This window comes from Nelusetta ayraudi, unplaced genomic scaffold (assembly GCF_046127955.1).
Source record: "Nelusetta ayraudi isolate G7.1 ecotype Tasmania unplaced genomic scaffold, CSIRO-AGI_Nayr_v1 ptg000017l, whole genome shotgun sequence".
Lineage (NCBI taxonomy): Eukaryota > Metazoa > Chordata > Actinopteri > Tetraodontiformes > Monacanthidae > Nelusetta > Nelusetta ayraudi.
In genome coordinates, this window is record NW_027466067.1 from 1,340,708 (window position 1) to 1,362,965 (window position 22,258).

Consider the following 22,258-nt stretch of genomic DNA (forward strand, 5'->3'; position numbering starts at 1 on the left):
CTGATCTTGCCAGTGAACTACGGTGGCCTGCGCACACAAACCTGGATACCTTGTCCACCTTCTTATTCATTGGTTTATTTGAGGACGTGAGCGTTCACCCTAATTATGAAACGCGCTTTGAACTGGATCGTCCACGCTGGGCTTCCTTAGATATATGGTGGTGCAAGATGGCAGCTAACTGGGAGCAACAACCTTGATCTATGTACATTCTAAATATCTTTTATTGTGTTGGGAGTATACACTTTTATTCATGTAGTTATGGGCAGTATATTACGCTTTTACCAATATAAAAATCGTAAATCAGGCCAAACTTTACACACTGGACCTTTCAGACCCTAAATGCAGTTTATTTCAGTGCAGTCACCATCTGTCTATCTATCTATCTGTCTATCCATCTATCTATCTATCTATCTATCTATCTATCTATCTATCTATCTATCGATCTATCAGAGGTCAGAGTCAGCTGACCTTTGGTGCTGATTCCTCGGAGGTCGGTAACTTTCATCAGCATGCGGGGGAACATGTGAGGCTTGCTGGGGCGTCTGCGGCGGGTGTACATCTTCAGGGCCTCCAGCAGGGGCTCCTGCAGCTTGTCCACCTTCTGCGGCTCCTCCAGGTCCATTCGGTCTGAAACGAGGACACATTTTACACACTGGAGCTTCAGGGCGGGACTTAAAAATTACAGTAGATGTGGTGGAATGACATTCGATTAAAAAAAGGTGCATGGTAGGAGAAGGTCCTGCAGCCAGCTGACTCTTCACTGATGGACGGGAGAACAAAGAGGTTTGAACTGAGAGAATGTGGTGGAAGGGAAGGGAGTGAGCAGTTCAATTAGATAAGATGGTTCAAGTCTATTTAAAGTCTTTCATGTTAGCAGAAGAACTTTAAAAAAAAAAAAAAAAAAAATCAGCTCTAGCCTGAATGGGCAGCCAATGTAGTGCCAATGTGTGTACATGAGCAAACGGTTCAAAACGGACCTGCGCAGATGAGGCAGATTGCACTGAGGAGGCCCGTTTCTGTGTCGTCCATCTCCAGCGGCAGCAATTGACCAGCAAAAGCAAACACCAGGTCAGTGAGGGGACCGAAGCCTGCGTTGTGCATCTGGGTCCTGTTCAAGGTCAGACCGTCCGAGAAGGTCATGGTGTCCTGCTCCGGAGTGTAGCGAGTGCATATCCTCAGCATCTGAGAACAAAACCAGAGGAGGTCTAACAGATGCTCATAGTGTCGTAGTCAAGACCGCCCCAGCCGAGACCAAGACACTGTCAAGGCCAAAAAGTATCGAGATCGAGACAAGACCGAGACTCTATATATCAACGAAAAATAACAACAAAACAGAAAAGAATGACCAGTATCTTTTTTAAAATTCAAGTTTGCTTCTAAATCGAACAGCTACATCGCTTTTCAGCAACGTATCTTTTAATAATTTTCTTTAACATTTTGCTGCTTTGCCAACTGTTTTGAACCATTTTCAAAAAACAACTTTGCTTCATAAAATTAAAAAATAAATTAACTAGAAACAAGGCAGCTGCTGGATTATTTTCCATTATTATCTGTCATTGCAAGGTTGGCTGAGTCTTGGCTGGTCTTGATCAAAAATTCAGTCCGAGATGAGACCAAGACCCTTAAAAAGTGTTCTGGAGACCGGTCTTAAGACCAAGACCAATCTCGAGTACTACAGCACTAGCTGCTCAAACAGCAGAATTAATAGAATGAATAAAATGCCTTTATTTATCACACATTAGGGGATAAATAAAGGCATTAACACACTCTTTGCACATACAGTGCAAAGTATGAATTGAGAAGAAATAGAATAAAATATTTATAGAGTAAGAAAGGAAAAACATTTTTTACATCTATACGGACAGTTGGATTATTTTCAAATTATTTACGTAACATTGAATATAAAGAAACGGAGGAGACTCAGGAGACTGAGGTGCGGCGTGCAGCTGGGGAGTGAAGCAGCAGGGTGTTGAAAGCAGGTGAGGGAGTGAGAGGGTGAGGCGGTGGCTACCAGGATGTCCAGACACGCAGACTTGAGCAGGGTGATCTGGTCGGCGATGGTGAGCGTGGTGAAGCCCGGTATCTTCTTGGCGAACTCCACAATCTTTATGATGCACTTGGTGGACAGCTCACTGAACTTGTCCCACAGGCCCAAGTCCAACTGCACTCGGTGGTCCGCGCTGGAATTCTGGGACGAAGTAGAAAGGAAAAGGTAAAGTTTTGGACTGAGTGTTGCAAGCGCGTCTGCACGCGTTGAAGAATAGAATAGAATAGAATGAAATAGAATGGAATGAAATGGAATTAAATGCCTATATTTATCCCACATTGGGGTCATTTAAGATTACATGAATTAAAAAAGAAATACAGAAATAAAATAAAATAAAATATTCATAGAGTAAGAAAACAAGACAATTTTTTTTTTTTTTTTTTACATTATATGGACAGTTGGATTACTTACAAATTATTTACATAACATTGAATATAAATAAGAGTTTTATTGCACCTTATGAAATGTAGTGGTTGATGAAATGTTTGACTGAGTGCAGTTCTACAGCCTGGTGGCTGCAGGGAGGAATGACCAGTGGGCTGGAGCCGAAGCAGCTGCTCAGGCTCACCACAGTGTGGCGCAGTCGAGTCTTCCTGTGGTGCCTGAACTCACCGTGGTGTATTTCCCCAGTTGGCACAGCGACGGGAACGTCTCCTGGTGAGCCTTGCTGACCTTGTTGACCAGCTCCTCCAGCTCTCCGCTCAGCTCGTAGTTCTCGGGCAGCACCACCTCCTCCTTCACCTCCTTCTTCTTCTTGTTCCTGTCGTTACGCACGGCTGCACACAAGCACCAGCCGCAACGTTGGCCTCACACTTCTTTCTTGTTGTTTTTTTTTGAATTGTACTCATACTAGTTTGGTTTTCTTACCTTCTTTGGACATGCCAACCTCGAAGCACTTCTGCAGGCGGCAGTACTGGCAGCGGTTGCGTGTCACTTTGTTGATCTGACAGTTCTTGTCTCGGTGGCAGGTGTACACCATGTTTTTCTGAATGCTGCGCCGGAAGAAGCCCTGGAAGCGACAAATGGAACGGAAAAGTTTTCTTACTGAGCTGGAATGGCCTCTGGTTCTTTATCAAGGCATTCTTTTTTCAGCTCTGCAGCTGGCAGCAGTGTCCTCTCAGGTTAGCCCATGACTAGATTAATTTACATCAACAACATTATTCAAAGACGGTGAACAGCAACGTGTCCCGTGTCTTATTAACCTGTTATTCTCTAACCTTTCCTTCATAGAAAATGGGGCGGGAAATGTAAAATGAAAGTTTTTACAAATGAAAGAAATAAAGATTTTCAATGGAAAAAAAAATCCAAATCTTTATTTCTTTCATTTGTAAAAGAAAAGAACATTTTAAATAAAAAACAATGTTCCCAGATTCCAGAATGGCCGGTAGGTGACTGATGTGGTCTTTGGGGGTGACCTGGTGCCCGTAGGCACCGTGTTGACGACTCTTGGTGTAGATATGTGCAGGTAGTTTGCTTTAATTAATGCAATTAGCTTCGGAATCAAACCTTCACTCTATCTATCTATCTATCTATCTATCTATCTATCTATCTATCTATCTATCGGTTTACCTTGCAGCCCTCGCAGGAGCTCACGCCGTAGTGGTAGCCGGACGACTTGTCCTGGCAGACGAAGCAGGGCTTGTAGACCCGCGGAGGAGGCGGCGGCGACGGGGAGCTGGGCACCATCTCCTCGGAGCTGGTGCTCTGGGTCTCCACGGCTGCAGCAAGAGAGAGAGAGAGAGAGAGAGGAAGAGAGAGAGAGAGAGAGACAGCATTCAGTCAGGCTGTATTCTCCGTATTCTCATTCAGAGCTTCACACCAACGTAAAACAGTACCACAATCAATCAAGAGAGTCTCCGTCATATCACTCATTTAAAGTCAACCCAAAGGACTGGCTTGTTGGCGCCCAACAATGTGGGCAGTAGTAATACTGCGAATTGTACTGATGTTTTTTTTAATTATTATTTTTAATTATTTATTTATTTTATCTCTCTACTGAAACTATCCATCTGTTTTTATGATGCCTTATGATCTGTCTATTGTGTATTTTATTGAAGCGTCTATTAACATCTGGCAAAGGGACTACCGATGGAAACTAGCCTTCAGCTAACTTGGGTATATTTACTAAAGGAAGAAAGGTCAATTGATATTCTTTGTCCCTTTTTTAAATAATAAAGAAATTGAGATGGCAAGGCACGAGATCAGTCACCTCCGGTCTATCAGCGGGTGCAGGGGCGTATTGTGTTTGAAACCATGATGAAAGAAAATACACAACAAGCTGATTAGGACGGGAGTTGTCAACAAACAGGGCCCCCTTCGCCCCCATGCGGACCTCCTCTTGGGCCAGAAGGGAAGCTCAAAGGCAGACATTTTTAAGAGAAAGGGGAGGGGTAGGGTTGGGTTGGGGGAGGGGGAGGGACGCGGTGCTGATTGACAGCGACTTAAAAGAGACACAATTAGCTGATGGCCAGATGGCTCCGCTGATAAAATGCTGATTGGCAGCTGAGATTTGATTGGCTTCTCCGTTTACTAGCAAGCAGGGAGAGAGGGGTCGAGGTGGGGGGGAGGGGGGAAGGCTGGGGGTGGGGGTCGGGTTAGGGGGTTCCAGGGGGGTCCAGCATACCTCTGTTGACTCCTTGACTGACATCTGAATTTCTCTACATCTGCTCTGTGCGGGTCGGAGCGCACGCACGCACGCAAACTCACACACTCACAGACGCACACACGCAGGCACGGGTGTGTGTGTGTGTGTGTGTGTGCGTGTGTGCGTGTGTGCGTGCGTGCGTGCGTGCGTGCGTGCGTGTGTGCGTGCGTGAGCTCACATTTTTATTTGAAAGGTCGTCCAACCAGATCTGGCCAAACACCTCCGGCCTCATGTGAACAAACAGAAGCAGGACGTTGTTTACGAGACTCCGCCGTCTGCTCACTGAGTCGACGGAGACGGAGCCACGGCCGAGAGAACCAACAGAACCAACAGAACCAACAGAACCAACAGAACCAACAGAACGCCATGTGCTGGATTAGGACAGCAGCGGCGACGACAGCGGCGACGACAGCGGAGGCGGCAGCGGCGACAACGTTCAGCTGCCGCCAGTGACGATGCTTTGGGACAAACGGCGTGAAGGCTCTGGCGGCGGCGGCGGCGGACGCGTGGGCAAAGTTAAAGGACAACATCAGCGCCAGATGCTGCGCGAGTGTGAAAGAAATCACGCAGCAACACACCTGCTCCGAATTTTGAAGAACCTTTGCGCAACACGCCTTTCAACTTTCACCTTCAGTCACCCCAACTTCACCTCGCTCTGCCCCCCCCCACTCTCCCCGCACAACCTCGACCCCCACCCCCCCACCCCCCTTGTTTCCTGGCCCTAAATTCCTCAGTGCAGGCTGGACGGGGTTTAATAGTTGGCCAGGCTCATAAGTGGCGCTATAAATGCAGTGTGTAGGATGGGAGGGAGGCCCCCGGCCAGGCGGACGGCCTCTTTATTGGGATCCAGTCACCTTGGGCAGCTATTCACATCAACGGCTCCATCCTTGGATCCCTTCCTTGTAAAAATAAAGAATCCGGGGTCAAAAGACACAAAGTCACATGCAGCCCCTCCCCTCCCCGCCACCTTCAATGGCTAAGACAGAACTGGACCAAATGTGCCGACCCCCCCCCCCCCCCCCCCCCCCTTCCCCTCTCCTCACAGCAGCAACCTCAACCTGAACTTACAGCCGGTCATTAACAAGAGTGGTAAGGTTTCAACAAAACCCAAGAGGCAAACGGCACAAAGGAATCGTCTAATAAAGACAGAGGGCTGAAACGCAAAAGAGAAAGAAAATGGACGGAGAGGTGGTGGGTGAGTCCAAGGACGGCAGCTTCCCAGTGGGCCAGCGCCGGCCCGAGTTAAATCCCGACCGTTTCACTTGACCTTGACTGGAGATTAGCTTGTAGCTAACTAGCAAACGGCCGCCGTTTTTTTTTGTTTGTTTTTAAGGTTTGATATGCGTCCTGATGTGACACGACACGGAGCCTGGAGTCGACCGGGAGCGGCCGCGCCCTTCTTCAGGCGGAGCTGTGACATTCCTGCAGTTCTTTAATAGAACTGGGCTGCATTGCGATGGTGGCGTGAGAACTGTGCAAAACAAAAACGAGGCGTGTTTATTCTGCTCTCACCGGTAAAGAGTCGGAATCAAATGTATCAACTCTTGGCTGTAGCGCCCAACCAGCGTTATCGTGGTGTCACCGAACCTGGTCTGAAGGGATCACTGATACATTTGAGTAGGAATCTTTAAATTTGAACACACAAAACAAAACTGATCTGTCGCACAGGACGCAAGACTTGTTTTGCTGCCACTTCCCTCAAACAGAAAGCGTTACACCTCAGTGACAGTAATGAACAAGTCAATCAAGGACTCGTGCAGACAAACGCTAGTGTTCTAAAGTTTGGGCTCACTGACTCATTCCTGCATTGAACTCCAGCATAAGCAGGTCCATGGAATAATCTACTGGGATGCTCTGAGAACATCACTAGCGCAGGAAAATCAACCAGGATGTGCGGAACACATTATGGGATGCTTTGGCAGCTGTTGTCTTGAGAGTCTAATTGAGGGTGGTTTTAGAGAATGCATATCAAGTGTTCGATATGTGTACCTAGTTGTGGCGTGCTAAACCATAAAAGAGTGAACAAAGCATCATGGTTTGTATTTGAGGCTCTTTAAAACAGCCGACTGTCAGTGTGTTGCTCTCACAATGATCACGGAACATTCAAGATCATGATTTCAGAAAGCTGGTTACAATGGAGTTCAATGCAGAAATGAGTGAGTAAGCCCAAAACTTTTGAACGGTCGTGTTTGTGTGTGTGTGTGTGTGTGTGTGTGCGCAGGGATCCCAGGTGAAGGTGAGCTCGGCAGAGCTTGTACGGAAGGCGGCGTAACCCGACCGCCGCTTTCTGTTTACACAAGTGGCGCTGACAGAAGTAAACGTGGCAGCGAGCGGGGGCGGGGGGGCAGCTCCCATTGAAAGGCAGAGGCAGCATCTGGCGCCAGCAGAGAGGCAGCGGTGACTGACAGCGTCTGAAAGGAGGAGGCCAGGGCCGGGGCAGGGTGAGACACACACCTTTGGGTGGAGGAGGGGGCGGAGCCATGGTAGAGAAGGGGGTGTGGGGGAGGGGCGGGGTTTCACCTGGCGACGGAGAGGGAAAGGAGCCAAAAGCTGTCATCACCCTGAACTGAGATCAGCCCCGGCATCTCTCTCCTAACCTGCAGCTCACCCCTCGGTGTGTCACAACATCCATTAACGTGGCCAATGCTGCACTGGTGCCCCCCCCCCACCTGGTGGCGCCAACGTCACCGACGACGAATCCAGGCTGCCCGCGAAAAACGAATACCGGCTCTCGTTGTCTTCGTCGTGATCTCACTGTTTGTTGTTGCCTCAACACGGGTCGTGTTGAGGCAACAGAAGCTCGTCTGAAAGCAAACACACAACCTTCCTCCCGACTGCCAACGTTCAGTTCAATCGAGCGACAACAACTCGGCAGTTTGTGAAGGACACAACAGTGTCCCGGGTGTTTTGTGTGGGGATGACCCAGAACTGCTGCTGAAAAATGATCTCAAAGATGCAACTTTTCAAAACACTAGTTTCTTTGGATCCACTAACTGTCCTTCATACCAGAAGCAAATACAACACTGTGAAGAATTACTATTTGTTACGGCCCTTTCATTAATATCACATCAAACCAGAAAGTTTGACCGATGCACAATGACGAGACAATTTTCATCGCAACTCAACAAAGTGCTGGAGTTGTGCATAAAAGTTACAAGTTAAAGAAATTCGTCCTACGTATTTGACCCGTCATCCCCTTGGGGAGAGCGGTGGACAGCAGCGGTGCTGTGCCCAGCAATCATTGGGTGATCTAACCCCCCCAATTCCAACCCCCAATACTGAGTGCCATCCAGGGTGGCAATGACTGCCATTTAAACAGTCTTTGGTTTGACCCGGCCAGGGATTGAACCCACAACCTCCCAGTCTCAGGGCAGACACTCTCTGACATGAATTACAAACTTCACTCCTCTAAGCCAAATGATGAACTGACGGTGTAAAAATACCATTGTACATAGCCGGCGTTGTTGGGATTACTCCATAAAAGTAATCTAACTACTGATTTCTGATTACTCCTTTAAAAGTAATCTAATTACTTTGTTTCATAAGTAATCAATTACTAATTATTTTAGTTAAAAGAAAGACAAAGTAACAGTTGCTCAGTGCTTTGGAATTAACTTTATTAAAGTCCAAATTTTGTAAAGCCAAATATTGTCATCTTGGTTCCTGCACATAATGTACGATGAACCACAATATTCTTTACATTTAGAACACAAAATAACGTTTGTATTTCCAGCTATCAAACGCAATCGCAGTTTTTTATTTTGCCGCCGCCATGCTTGCTTTGCTGCGCCGTCGCATATCAATGCCGTTGCATGCACGGCTGCATCATCAATATGCGACGTTGCTGTTTTCGGTTGTTTTTTGTGGATAATAAGACATTCTTAGCTGGCAAAATATTTTGGAAATGTAATGGAATCATTACTTGATAAAGTAATTATGATGTAATTAACAGTTTGCCAGAGTAATCCCGTTACATTACTCCATTACTCAAAAAGTAGTTTAATTCCAGCAGTGGATTACTTAGTAATGGATTACTCACAAACACTGTATATAGGATATACCCGATATCAGCCAGGAAACCGCACACTCACACAAAACATCGGCTGGTACAGCGCCGATGGCCCTGAGCTCTCAGGACACGACTGATCCATCACCTTTGATCAACTTTGATACACAAGCATCGAGGGTAATTAGCAGCAGGGTTCACTCAGCTGCCCACTCAGTGATGTTGGTATATTAAAAGTGTGTCCCCCCCCCCCCCCCCCTCGTGAATTTGTCTGTGTGGTCAACATCACATATGTCATTGCACTAGACTTTGACTGGGGAGGTGGGGGTGGGCCGCAGGCAGCAGGGCCAGGGGGTAGCAGAGGGGGTGAGGGTGGGGGAGGGGGTTGCAGTGGTGGGGGTGGAAGTGAGTAAGAACAATGAAAACACAAAGAATTTACAAGAACAGGGGTTTTCAAGATGACTTTTGTCCTCACAGGATGTGGGGGGGTGGGGGGGGAGAACTCCAACAAATCACACAAATCCAGACACATTTATCTGCACATCACAAATAGTGAGCAACATAAACTCGGGCTCCGATTGTCCGTCGGCAGGCAAGCTGTGGTGCGTTCAAAGACCTTGACGGAAACACATTAACGCTGCATTCCCCCCGGAGGAACGTGGAGACTATTCCAAATTCCTTCCTCAGGAGCAGGAGTAATAATACTGCAAAACCTTCCAAAGGTTGTGTTTCCTGAACATGGAAACTGTGTGTGTATTACTGTGTGTGTGTGTATGTGTGTGTGTGTGTGTGCGCGCGCGCAAATATGCTGAGCGAGTAATGACCATGACAGCAGGGTGGAGATGGAGGCGGAGGCAACAATCCCTTTAATCAGCTGTTCTAAGTTCAATACCAGCGGCTCCACCCCACCCCCCACCCCCCCTCCACCCTCCACCCTGGCCTCTGGCCTCACCCCCTCCAGCCCCCCGGCAATAACCTTCTTCTCCCCTCGGTGCCTTCCTGCCCTGGTGTGGGGAGGGGCACTTCCTGTCATTGGCAGCGCCGGCGCTTAAAGGAAAAGGTTGTGAAAACCAGGCTACTGTCCCGGAGACGACACCGTAAAAAAGCCGCGTGTGGGAAACGCAGGGCGCGGACGCACACATGGGCATACGCGCAATCAAAACACACACTCACATACGCACACAGTTGGCATGGAGTCAAGTGTAGGAGTCAAGTCCAAAAACTCTTTGAAGCCATAAAGAAGCACAAACTTGACAATGAAAAGAACTTGTGTGAAAGTTGTTGGTCTCTTCTTCATTGTGATAGATGTCAGCTTTGTGTGTGCGTGTGTGTGTGTGTGTGTGTGTCAGTGGGGTGGGGGGCTGTGAGTTTATGAGACAGGGTTTGTCCCTCCAACACAACACATTCCTACAATACAGCCCGTCTTCCTCTCTCTCTCTCTCTCTCTCTCTCCCTCTCTCACACCCGCTCTCTCTCTCTTTTTTTTATAACACCTCACAAAGTGAAATGCCACTCCCATCTTGAGGGAATGCAAGACTTTGAAATAAAGACGTCTTCCTGCCACCGGCCTCGCGGCAGACAGCAGGAAATCCGAGTCGCGAGGTTTAATTTATGTCACTCGGCTGGATTGTCTCGATTCATCCGCAGCTAGAAAAAAAAAGTCTTTCGGGGCCGAAACGCGACGTGGACAGAAGAATTTCTCAGTCCGTGTCCCGCCAACACCTCGCTCAGGAGGGCTGCTGTTGGAAGAGCTGTGCTTTTGGAGGAGCACAGCTCTAGTAGGCTCAATCTGTTGGACTCATCAGGTCCCCGTCACCTCCAGTGTTTGCGAGGCGCATTCCCAACAGACGGACGCGTGGGCGTTCAAACGTCCGTTCAGGCTCTGACCTGAACAACAAGGCAAGAGTGAAAAAAACTGATGTAACTCATTTTGAGTTGATGTTAAGTCTGATGATCCGCCTCCTAACTGTGCATGTAAACGCACCGAAGGAGAAGCTGTTCAACTGAACGGAAGAAAGAAAGTGACAATTCTTCCGGTTTCAAGTTGGTAATAATCAGCGTGAGACGAGAAGAGAGCAGCAAATGTTCAGCTCAAAATAAAATAATCCTTCAACTATATAAAACTATCAAGAAAAAATAAAAAAAACTATGAACATAAATATGAACGAAATATTCCCTTTCACAGCTACTTTGAACGCGGTCTAGCTGCGAACTCTCTCGGACCGCAGTACACTGCCTGGGCCCTCCTTGCAAACACCCCACACTGCTTGAACTTGAATTTCCAGGTTTGGCCGTGTTTTGTTTGTTCAGGCTGCACCAGGCGACGCTCGGCCTCGCCGGTTCCGCACGCACCGGAGTGAACGGCAGCATTTCGTGACCCAGTGACCTGTTTTTTTGTTTTTTCGTTTTGTCATTTCTGCAATCACCCACAGATAGTGACGGTCCAGCCCGGCCCGATCACCTGAAGCAAAACCGGGGACCTGCTTATCACTGCCTCAACAGATACACACGTCCCGTCTCTATGAACACCAGCGTTAGCAGCCGTTCCCCTTGTTGAGGATGACATGATGGGCCAGGAACTGAGCTCTCTTTAAACAGCAGAGGGCGACTTGAATAGAGAAAGAAAAGGAAGAAAAAGGAGATTATCGCTGAATGCGGAAGGCAGCGTTTCCCCCGGAGGCCGAGAGTACAAAGGCCAGCCAGAAGTGGGGGTGAGTGTGATCCAGCTTCATTCCAACAGTCAGCCTTCTTTGAACCTCCGAGACCCCAAACGCACCACAGCCTAATCTCTTAATTGGCCCCCTTTTGTGATTTACAATTGAATCATTTCGAAAGTCGCTCCACGGCAGTTTTCAAGCGTTTGCCGAGAGAGAACATGCACATGTTTGATGGGAGGAACACAAATGCACGTGCTGCTGCTGCTGCTAGGGGGCTGAAATGGCGAGAAAGAAGAACCAGTGTGACTTTTAAAGAAGGAACTGTGAGACTCTTTCATGCCTCCTGACGAGGAACAAAGGAGGCCAGAGAGGAGCTGAGGTGCCTCGCATAAGAAAAACTAAACTAAACAAAAACAGAAGAAAAACAAAGGAAGAGATTATCACACACACACACACACACACACACACACACACACACACACACACACTGGATGAAACATTTCATTCTTTCCCAGGCTGGTTTAGGATGTGGTCAATGCTGTTTCACTGTAGTCATGCTTCATTTAGGTTCATTGCAAATGAACCAAATGTGCCTCAATGATGCTGCTGCTGCTGCTGATGATGATAGTGATGATGATGATGATGATGATGAAGATAGTCTTGTGGAAATCAAAATCACAGCAATGATTCGCCAGATCTCTCTCAACTTTGCTATTCAGTACATTTCAAGACAGTGTGTGTGTGTGTGTGCGCGTGTGTCACACGACTCTCAGCGGGTAAGTTGTCACATGAAAGAAGCTGCTGGTATTTAATTCCTCATTTTTTAAAAAGGGACAATTTGGTAGAGAGACCCGAATGATCTTCTTCTCAATATTTGCTCTTCGAGATGACCCAGCAGGTGAGACGGAGAAGGAGACAAAGATTTTCATGGCAACCTTTGCCGCCTAAGATGTGATGGGGATTTTTATTTTGTCGATAGCAGGGGACGGATGACGGAGGAACATTTGTGGACGCCGGCCCGCGGAGCTGGCATGTGTGCGCGGCCGCCGGGCGAGTGTGAACAGGCCCCTGCCTGCCGTGGTGTTTGTCGTGCCGACTGCTCGTCCGTCATCATTAGCGGGCCTCGGCAGGGCCTGATGCTGCGCTATCTCAACGATCACTCAAGACAAATAGACCCCGCTGGCTTGGAGGACGGACCCGACCAACAACACCGGCTGAGCCCTAGTGGGGGAATTCTCACTGGGAAAGAAGGTCGCGGCCGGCGAACAAAACTTCTGAGGTTGTTCGTCCGTATTGACGCAACGGTGAGAGAAGCGCCCCCCTCCCCACTCCCCCCCCTCATTCTTTTATTATCATCGTATTATCTGAATGACTTTGACTTCCTGTGCAAGTTTTGGTTTGAATAGTTTTAAAACGGCCTCCTATTTTGGATGACGCTCAAATCCACGTGGTGATTTAAACGCCCCCCCCCCCTCCCCCCATCTGTCTGTCTGTCTGTCTGTCTGTCTGTCTGTCAGTGCTTCCTTTCTCTCTGTTGTTTTCTGGACACATCGCCGGGTCACGTCCCGGAATTGTTTGGAAAGAGCTGTCAGTCATGTGAAGTCATTCATAAAGAAAACAAACAGGAGTGCTGTATAAATACGTGCGGGCCGGCCAGCTCACTCACTCGCTCACTCACTCAGTCATTCACTAACTCGCCCTCCCTCCCTCCCACAAAGCCCACTTAGCACATAAACAAACAGAAAGCTGGGGTGAGAATGGCCACATAGAATTGAAAGGAATCTGACTCTTCCTGTGGAGAGAAGCGGCTCTATGATAACAAAACCAGCACTCTGATAAGAACACACACACACACACACACACACACACACACACACACACACACACACACACACACAGAGCTGCTGATGGACAGCAGTGGGGGGAGGAGGGTGGGGTGGGGGGGGGGGGGTACTCACACTGGACGCTGCCTGCGCTGGCCCAGCCGAAGGGGTCCAGGCCGGAGAAGTAAGTGGTGGCCTTGGCCAGCATGCAGGAGCCCTGGCCGGGCACGTCGAAGAGGGGCCGGGGGCCCAGGGGCCCCAGAGCCTCCATGCAGTCAAACATGATGCCCCCCCCTCCCACTCCACACAAAATAAAAGCACCAAATGTCCCTGTGGCTGCTGGCTGGCTGGCTGTGGTGCTCGCTGACTGGGAGACAGTCACACACACACACACACACACACACACACACACACACACACACACACACGAAAAAGAGCTGAGGCAAAAAAAAAAGTTTCCTGTGGCTGAAACTCAATGCCGGCCTGCTCCAGGTGTTCCCTGTCTGTCTGTCCGTCTGCCTGTCTGTCTGTCTGCTCCAGGTGTTCCCTGTCTGTCTGTCCGTCTGCCTGTCCGTCTGTCTGCTCCAGGTGTTCCCTGCCTGTCTGTCTGTCTGCTCGAGGTGTTCCCTGTCCGTCTTAATGCCTGTCTGTCTGTCTGTATCTCAGCCTGTCTGTCTCTCCCTACCTGTCTGTCTGTCTGTCCCCGAGCCCTCACCTCTCCTCTCTCTCTTCTCTCGCCAGCTCTGCCATTCAGGTCTTTGCGGTCGCTGGGAGCAGCTCGTCTCAGTCCAGGACATCCAGCTGCTCTCTCTCTCTCTCTCTCTCTCTCTCTCTCTCTCTCTCTCTCTCTCTCTCTCTCTCTCTCTCCTCTCTCTCTCTCCCTCTCTCGCACTGCAGCGCCACACTCACTCCCAGCCAAACTAGCTGCATGCGCTCCCAGCCCACGAAAATAGAGAGGGAGGCGGAGCCCCGGAGGAGGAGCAACAGGGAGGGAAGGAAGGAGGGAGGGAAGGAGGGAGGGAGGGGCACGGCTCCCCTTGTGTACCTGCTCTCTGATTGGCTGGCGGCGATCGCTTGCTCCCTCCCACTTTTCGCCCCCTTCAAGTTTTTCCAACTGGCCTCTTAAGATTTCATATTTTCCGCGAAGAAAAACAAATACTCCTACACCCCCCCGGCCCCTCCCCCCACCGAACACACACACACACACACACACACACTGCCCCCCCCCCCCAACCACACCGACTCCTCTGCCAGGTTTTTTGCCTTTGTTTTCCTCCTGATTCTCTCCAGCCAGCCAGTCAGGTTGGAGGGTGCTGAGTGGAGGAGGGTCGATTCACTGACTGAGGCTGATTTTCAACAGCTTTCACTATAATGTGAGAATGCTGGCCAGATGTGTGTGTGTGTGTGTGTGTGTGTGTCACACACACACACACACCACACACACCACACACACACACACACACACACACACACACACACACACACACACACGCACATACACACACACACACGCCCTCTTATAAATACTAAAACTAAAAAGGCTGCTCCTCAAACATTTTGATAACTAAATGCTTTTAGCAGTGACTAAGTGAGCAAATAAGTATTTAACACACAAAGCCATACAAACATGGATGCACACTGGTCATTTGTAAACACAGGTACTACACATTAGTGTGCGCTAACCTTGGCGCTGAGCCGAATCCATGTTTTCCAAAGTATGAATATGCAATGAATAAACACACAGGTGTGCTTACAGATCAAATAACAAAATATTTATTAAAAAAAAAGTGTTAAAAATGTCAAAAGTGAGTTGTTAATATTAAGTTTTATCTACATACAAAAATCATATTATTAACTTAAAACCCAAATAAATATTTGCTAGGAAAGTCCAATTTGTCGGCCTCGCAATATTATCGGCCGATAAAGGCATTAAAAATTAATTTCGGAAAATATCGGTATTGGGAAAAATATTATAAAAATGACTTTTTCTTCCGAATTTAGTAATCACACCAATTAATGAATTCCTCAAATTTCCTGGAATTACTAAATAGTAAATAACAACTACTTTACTTTACTCGTCTCTAGTACGCTTGATGATGTCATCAAACCTCATGGAAGCGTAACAGCAAGCACCGCGTGTGTTTCACCAGAGTGGTTTCAGTGGTGTCTGGCTGCTAACCAAATAGCTTGTTCATAACTGACGATTATTATTTTGACCAGAATGTTAATTTTTATTTGGAAAAACCTTGAAGTTGTTAGATTTATTGTTATCTCCGCATCCAGCGGGACATCGCAATACAAATTAGCCATAACGTGTCAATTCCACAACCGCATATATCGGTGGATTTCGCTTGATATCGGTATCGTATATTAGGAGTTGGACAACATCAGGATCTCGGCTATCGATAAAAAAGTCAATATTGGAGATCACTAATATTTACCTGTCTTAGTTTACAAATTAAACATTTGTATTAACTTGAGTGGCCTTCAATGTATGCTACTTGTATTGAAATGTAAAGGAGGCAAAAAACAAAAACGTTAATAACGCGGTGAAAGCAACAAAAGGAAAGAATCCCTTCCTGTTCACTTTTTAAATGAGTGATCCTGCCAAACATATTCTGAAGAGTGGAACCCCCATTTGTATTTAAACTGTCTCAGTGACTCTTAACTTTTCTTCTTGTGTCAAGCATCGCAAGGACAAAGGACAAAATGTGAAAAGAAGTCAGGGGAGGGAAAGTTGAGGCAGGCAGTTTCTACAGCAGCAACTCCAACTCCAGCGGTTCTTGTGTTTGCAATGTGAAATTTGACCGCTGATGTTCTGAGCTTTCAAGGTCACGATTCTCTCTCTGTGTCTCTGTCTCTCTCTCTCTCTCTCTTTCACGCACACAATTTGTCTCTTTGCTGCGGGATCTTTTCGAGTTCCTTTCTTTCCTTCTGTGTGTTTTTTTTTGTTTTCAGTTTGAGATTCATTCCATCCCTCTCCAGTTCGGTGATCTCTCCTCCCTGAGGCTCTTGGACACTTCAATCACACTTAGGTACTACTGAGCCGCGGGCCAACCGGGGTTTGTGTACTACCAGACAGCACAGCCCCCACCCCCCCACACCTCCCTCCTGCTTTTACTCCTCCTCTTCCCCGGTTCAAGAGGGATGAACTCTGGAAGAAATTCCCACTGGGGTATTAAAACTCCCCTTCTCCACACACACACACACACACACACACACACACACACACACACACACACACACACACACAGTAACTTTCCAAATTGTATCGCCTGTGGCTTTGCATGTGGCTCCTGTGTGTTTGGAATTTTTTAGATCCCCCCCCCCATAACCTCCCCACACACACACACACACACACACACACACACACACACACACAACCCCCTGTTTTTCCTTCCCCGACTTGTTTTTTGTTTGTACGCCCGTGTTTTTTCTCCCTGGAGATATTTTATCATTTGACAGTTCTTTTTTTTTTTTAAATGCCATTTGCTACTTTTCTCTTGTTGTTGTTTACACAGTGTATTGATGCATGTGTATGGTGACAGTGAGGGGAGTGGACTCTGCACGCCCTCAGCCCGCCTGGGCTCCCTCCACACCTTGAGACAATTATTACACCCTCCCCACCACGCACGCACGCACACACACACACACACACACACACACACACACACACACACACACACACACACAGACACACACACACTTCGTTTGTTACCTGCAGCTTCTGGCAACTTTGGCGTAGACACGACTTGCAAGAGAAGCGAGTCATGTTACAACTATTCACAATCAGGTTCTTCAGCTCTTCACAAAGCCACAACGTCGACAAGAACACACACACACACACACACACACAGACACACACACACACACACAGACACACACACACACACACACACACACACACACACACACAGAGTCAGACAATGGCCCCTGTTCTCTCTCCTCTCTCTGTATTTCCACCAGCGGCTCCTTCGACTCCACCACAAGTATTTGTGCTCGAAGCGAGACTCACTATGCGGCCGCACACAAACACACAAATAGAGTTTCACGCAAAATGTGTGTGTGTGTGTGTGTGTGCGCGCGCGGCACCACCAACCGGGGCGGCACTGCGCTGATTCGTGATATTCGCAGGCCTTGGAATGTGACACCCCGAGAGAGGCTGCGTTGATTTCTTTGTGTGTGTGTGTGTGTGTGTGTGTGTGTGTGTGTGTGTGTACGTGCGCGAGTGGCCCATAATGTGCGTATGTGCTTAAACAGAGTGCCCGCGATGAAAGACGCAAAGGAAAACACGCAGCGTTCTCACTCGGCGCCTCCAGGTTCAAGTTACTAATATGGCCTCCTTGCCGCGCACGTGCACGTGCGTGCGTGCGCAAGCACACACACACACACACACACACACACACACACACACACACACACACTAGAAAGAACAAAATGTGACTTGCACCAAAAAACCAAAGAACATGATGTTCACTGTGATCACCATGGAGCTCCACTGCTTCTCCTTTGAACCCGGACAATACTTAGTAGCTGCTCATGAGGAAATCAAGAAGTCAATAGTCTTTCTATATTTCCCCCACAGGGGCAAAGGCCTGAGCAGAAAATATCCATGAAAGATGCTTCTTACAACTCCAACACTTTCGGTTCCCACAGAGAGAAGAGAGAGAAGAGCTGGAGCTCAGCACTGAAATGGGCTTTTGAATGAAGTTGTTCCAATAATTCAAAGAACACGCAAGTACAATGTTCCGTCAATCCCATTTGTGGTATCTCCCAGTAAAAGTTGAGTCTATCTATCTTTTAAAATTAGTTGTGTGAAAGTTTAGTCCAGGAAGCAGCACAACAAACATTTGCCTGCTTCTTTGTGCAGAAGGTCTTTAAACCATTTAAAGAATACTGCAACTATCCTCGCTGCAAAGTGGCGACTTGTCTGTTGGCAGTGTTGTTGGGGTTTTGGACGAGGCGTCCACTCTTAGAGTCCAGCGATGGCAGTGGAAGTCTGTGGACTCTCTGACTTCAGAGGAAATGAACGACTTCGTGAACGACTTCTGATGCGAGCAAGCGCAGAAATCCTGCTGCTAAAGCTCCACTTGGTTGTTCCCTGCGTGCCTGCCTGGTGCAAAACATAGAGACGACTAGCTGAGGGTTATTGGTGATAATGCCAGCAGCAATAAATGCACTTATTTATTTCTCATTTTGACCGATCCCACTGTCCAAAGATGTTATTTGACCGTTTGGCAGCTCTAAATCGTAATTGCATGTACACAGTACACGAGCCCCTGTTTCTCCTCTCCAGCCCCTGTGTTGTACCCACAATTTCTCCTAGCTGAACCTCAACCTCACCCTACGGTCAGTGGGTCAGACTCTAGCATCACCTCAGGCACCGTGAGTGCAGGATAAGCAGTGTCTGTGTAAATCTACTATCTTGATTTGTGTCCCTTATGTGTTGTTATGGCAGATCAATATGACTAGCAGTGAAAGGCCTCTGTGTCTCGAGTCACCCAGAATGAGTCGCCCTGTGTTCATTTGTCCCAAGTGCAGCGCTGTTCCCAGCGGCACTGACTGAGGCCGAGCATCTCTAGTCGACTAGAGCTGAGTGAGGTTCTGTGTCGCCTTTATTAGGCCAGTTGTACTGAGTGACCGCCTATTGTCTGTAGTTTATGTTGTAGTTTTTGAAATATGGAGATTATGTTCAAATTTGTTCATGTGATTTATTCCCTAGGCCTTTTGTTCGCTGCAAATGCTCCTTGTGAATATGTGTTTCAATGCTTTGATAGATCGGATGATCAAAGTTCATTCAGTGGCTGTTTTGTCTTTGCAAATCCTACTTTTTTGTGAATTACTGTATGTTCTCGTAAAATATGAATTATGATATACTGGCCATCATGTGGGGGGACAAATTCAGTTGTGTACCGACCCAAACAGAACAACTAAACTCAAACAAGTCACACGAAGTCAGTGCAGAGAATCTCTTAATATCCACAGCAAACATTCAGCTGGATTTCATCTCTAATTTTCCAGAAGCTGACTTTCATACCAAACGAGGGCTTGTGTGCTGTGGCTGAAACACATCGTTATCTGTCAAGGTGACCTGACAATCAATGCCTCTTGATCATCATCATCATCATCATCATCATTATCACTTTTCCAGGATTCTAGTTTTTATCTTGTGCCAATCTCTAAACTCACTGTCTTACACACACACACACACACACACACACACACACACACACACACACTACAGCACCATGCCAGAAGACAATGGACAACTCATTACTACGACAGTTGTTCTGGTTTCGTTGCGCTGTGTACTTCTTTTTTTTTGTAAATGACGGCGTCAACTTGTCAACTCATCCGTGTGATCTGCCAGGTTCTCTGCATTTCCCTCTCATTATTTCGCACAGACAGCAGATGAGACAAACCCAATAACAGACAACAGCAGGGATGGTGACAGGATGGATGACTGACACCAACAGAAGGCAGGAGCGTCACAGAGTCGTCTTTGAAAACAAGTCTCTGTCCAAGGTTTTTGATCTCCAGCGTTTGCATCTACATACACATTCGCCCAGTGCGGGACTACAGCAGTAAACTTTAAATATCTCTTTGCACGGTCAGTGCTGTGGACTAATAAAAAATGATAATAAATTGTCAGACTGTCTGCAAAAGTGACGCAGAATGCAATAATTATTTAAATCTGTCAAATTGCAGAGAAAATAAAAAGTGATTTATTTTAAACGATTTAGCTGCATATTGTTAAAGAGACCTGGGGTGAATTACAAAAAAAAGAACTATGTCTATAAATCCCTCTTAACATGCTTAATTTTGTGAACTTATTTTCAAAAGCTGCAAGTGTTTGAAAGAACCAGAAAGCCATGTGGCAAAGACATTTTTCATTCATTGCACAACTTTGTGTTTCCACAAAGTCTGTCTCCAAATTCTTTGTGAGTCTTTTGTAAGTGGCCATCATCTCAGCCTGTTGTGAGCGCTTGTGAGGAATCCACGGCCTCTCTCTGTGCAGTCCAACAGCGCCTCCTATGGCTTACAATGGACCTCATTGACAACACCCTGTTTTTCATAGCGGGAATAGAAAATTCTTTCATCAGCCATGTCTAATTTTTTTTTTCAAGGTTTTATGTGTGTGTCTTTCTGTGTTGAATCTGAAAGAAACACACTCATGGGAGAGAAAAAAAATATAGCATAAAGCAGCTCTGACATCATTCCCCCCCCACCCCCCATAATCACTTCAAAAGTGAGAACTCCGTCTCTTCTCTTCTTTACTATTAAACTACACTGTAGACTGAATCGCAGACTGCTGATATTTTGGAGCTGTTGCACCATTTTGGAAAAGAGTAAAGTCAGAACCCTGGTGAAAATCTATCAAAAAAGCCTCACGCGACTCTTGAGCTCCGCGCTTGACTAATATATTTTCCCGGAAATGTTCCGAGAACCTGAGAAATGCCTGTCACACATACAATCGAAGAAATAATAAAACCAGACGTGTTACTTACACAGTGCCGCCATCTCTTTGGGAAGATCCGCTCCGAAACGGCCGAAGAGGTGGCTGCTGGCCAGAAGGTCAAAGGGCGAGTGGCTGCGCATGGAGTTAAAGGTAAAGGGGTACATGGCGCGGGGGAACTCGGCCATGTGACGCAGCTGGTGCTCCCTGTTGGTGGCCATTGTGGAAAATTGATGGAGCTTTGTTTCTTTTCTGCTTCCAAAGTGACTCCTCCTCTCTGTGAGCCGGTTCGTCTCCTCGTCCAGAGTTCAGGGGCCTGAGGTGGGTCGTGGACGGGCCGCTGCCATCCAGACAACCAGTCCGCCCACAGCTCCTCTGCTGCAGCAGCAAGGTGGGACACGGGGGAGAGCGGGAGGAGGATCTCTGCAGAAATAGAGGGAAAGAGAAGGAGAACGTTAGATGAAGAGCTTAAAAACTAACTGAAAAAAACAACAACCAAAAATTGTATAGTTGCAAAGAAAGTGAAGGAGACCGAAGAGGAGTAAGAGGAGGAGAAAGAGGGAGGAGGAAGAGGACTAGAGGGAGGCGGAGGAGGTGGAGGAGGAGGAGGAGGAAGAGGAGTAAGAGGAGGAGAGGGAGGAGTAGGAGGAGGAGAAGGAAGAGGAGGCGCCGGAGCTTCTCTGCTTTGAGTCTGTCTTCAAAGTGGTGAGGCTGATTTCAGGGCAATGCCATATGATTTCAATCAGCAGGGCTGCGCGATGAAGGCGCCCTCTGTTCCTCTCTGCCAGCCAAGCGGCCACAACAACATGGGCACAATTAACCCTTCAGCAGCGACTCTCACACAGCAGTGACTCTCACCCCACTCAGAGCAGAGCCACCCAGACAAGATCCAACAGATCCATTCTGAGGCCTGTGACGTCTCCCTGTCAACTCCTCTCATAGTGACTCTGTGATCCCCCCCCCCCCCGCCCCCCACACACACACACCTCACCCGACTCCCCCAGTTACCCCCCAAAAAAGAAAAAAGTGAAATGAGGGCAGCCCCTCCCCCTCTGTCATCCCCTTCGTTGTTTTCATGAATAGGTGGAGCTTAACTCTCTGATGGAGCTCTGGTAAATACAGCCCAGAGCCAAAGGACCAAAGAATGTCTTGTTGTTTTGGGCCTGTTCAGCCTGGGACTCCCGACACCGGGAGAGAGGAAGGCCCAGAGCGAGACACCGATCATTTTGTGAGCCCTTTCTGTGAAGAACGCACTGGACACCGTCGCGGGCCGCTTCTAGTCCAATGTTCCCGCAACTGGTGGATTGTGACCCAAAAAGTGGGTTACGGCACTGTTTTGATTGGGTCGCGGCTTCATGGGCAGTTTCCCCTTTTTAAAAAAAATAAATAAATACATATATATATATATTTATGGAGAAATGTTGGGCATTTATTTTGAAGGACACACAATTCAATTCATTCATATGACTGGATAAATGCAATCTGTATAGTTACACGATTGTTCTATTTTTGTGGAATAAATTCACAGCGACTTCACTGTCATTATGATTATCAGGAACAAATTGTGGGTCCTGTGACTCCACCAGTTGAGAACCACTGTTCTAGTCCTTATTTTTCTTAGTGGA

General features: G+C 47.5%; 1 protein-coding gene across 3 annotated transcripts in view; it reads right to left on the reverse strand.

Moving 5' to 3' along the window:
- Positions 1-22,258, reverse strand: part of LOC142887157 (retinoic acid receptor gamma-like) — a 32,065-nt gene that overhangs the window by 1,144 nt on the left and 8,663 nt on the right. Inside the window, exons 1-8 of one of the 3 annotated variants that reach the window (XM_076024574.1) lie at positions 13,893-14,020; positions 13,313-13,544; positions 3,617-3,765; positions 2,915-3,056; positions 2,660-2,823; positions 2,012-2,188; positions 978-1,182; positions 469-627 (exon numbers count right to left, since the gene is read on the reverse strand). In XM_076024574.1, coding sequence (XP_075880689.1) covers positions 469-627; positions 978-1,182; positions 2,012-2,188; positions 2,660-2,823; positions 2,915-3,056; positions 3,617-3,765; positions 13,313-13,460 — 1,144 coding nt within the window. In that variant the 5' untranslated portion in view covers positions 13,461-13,544; positions 13,893-14,020. Of the gene's footprint in view, positions 1-468; positions 628-977; positions 1,183-2,011; positions 2,189-2,659; positions 2,824-2,914; positions 3,057-3,616; positions 3,766-13,312; positions 13,800-13,892; positions 14,021-20,685; positions 21,057-22,258 lie in introns of those variants that run through there. The other 2 variants (XM_076024572.1, XM_076024573.1) reach the window with 2 other exon arrangements.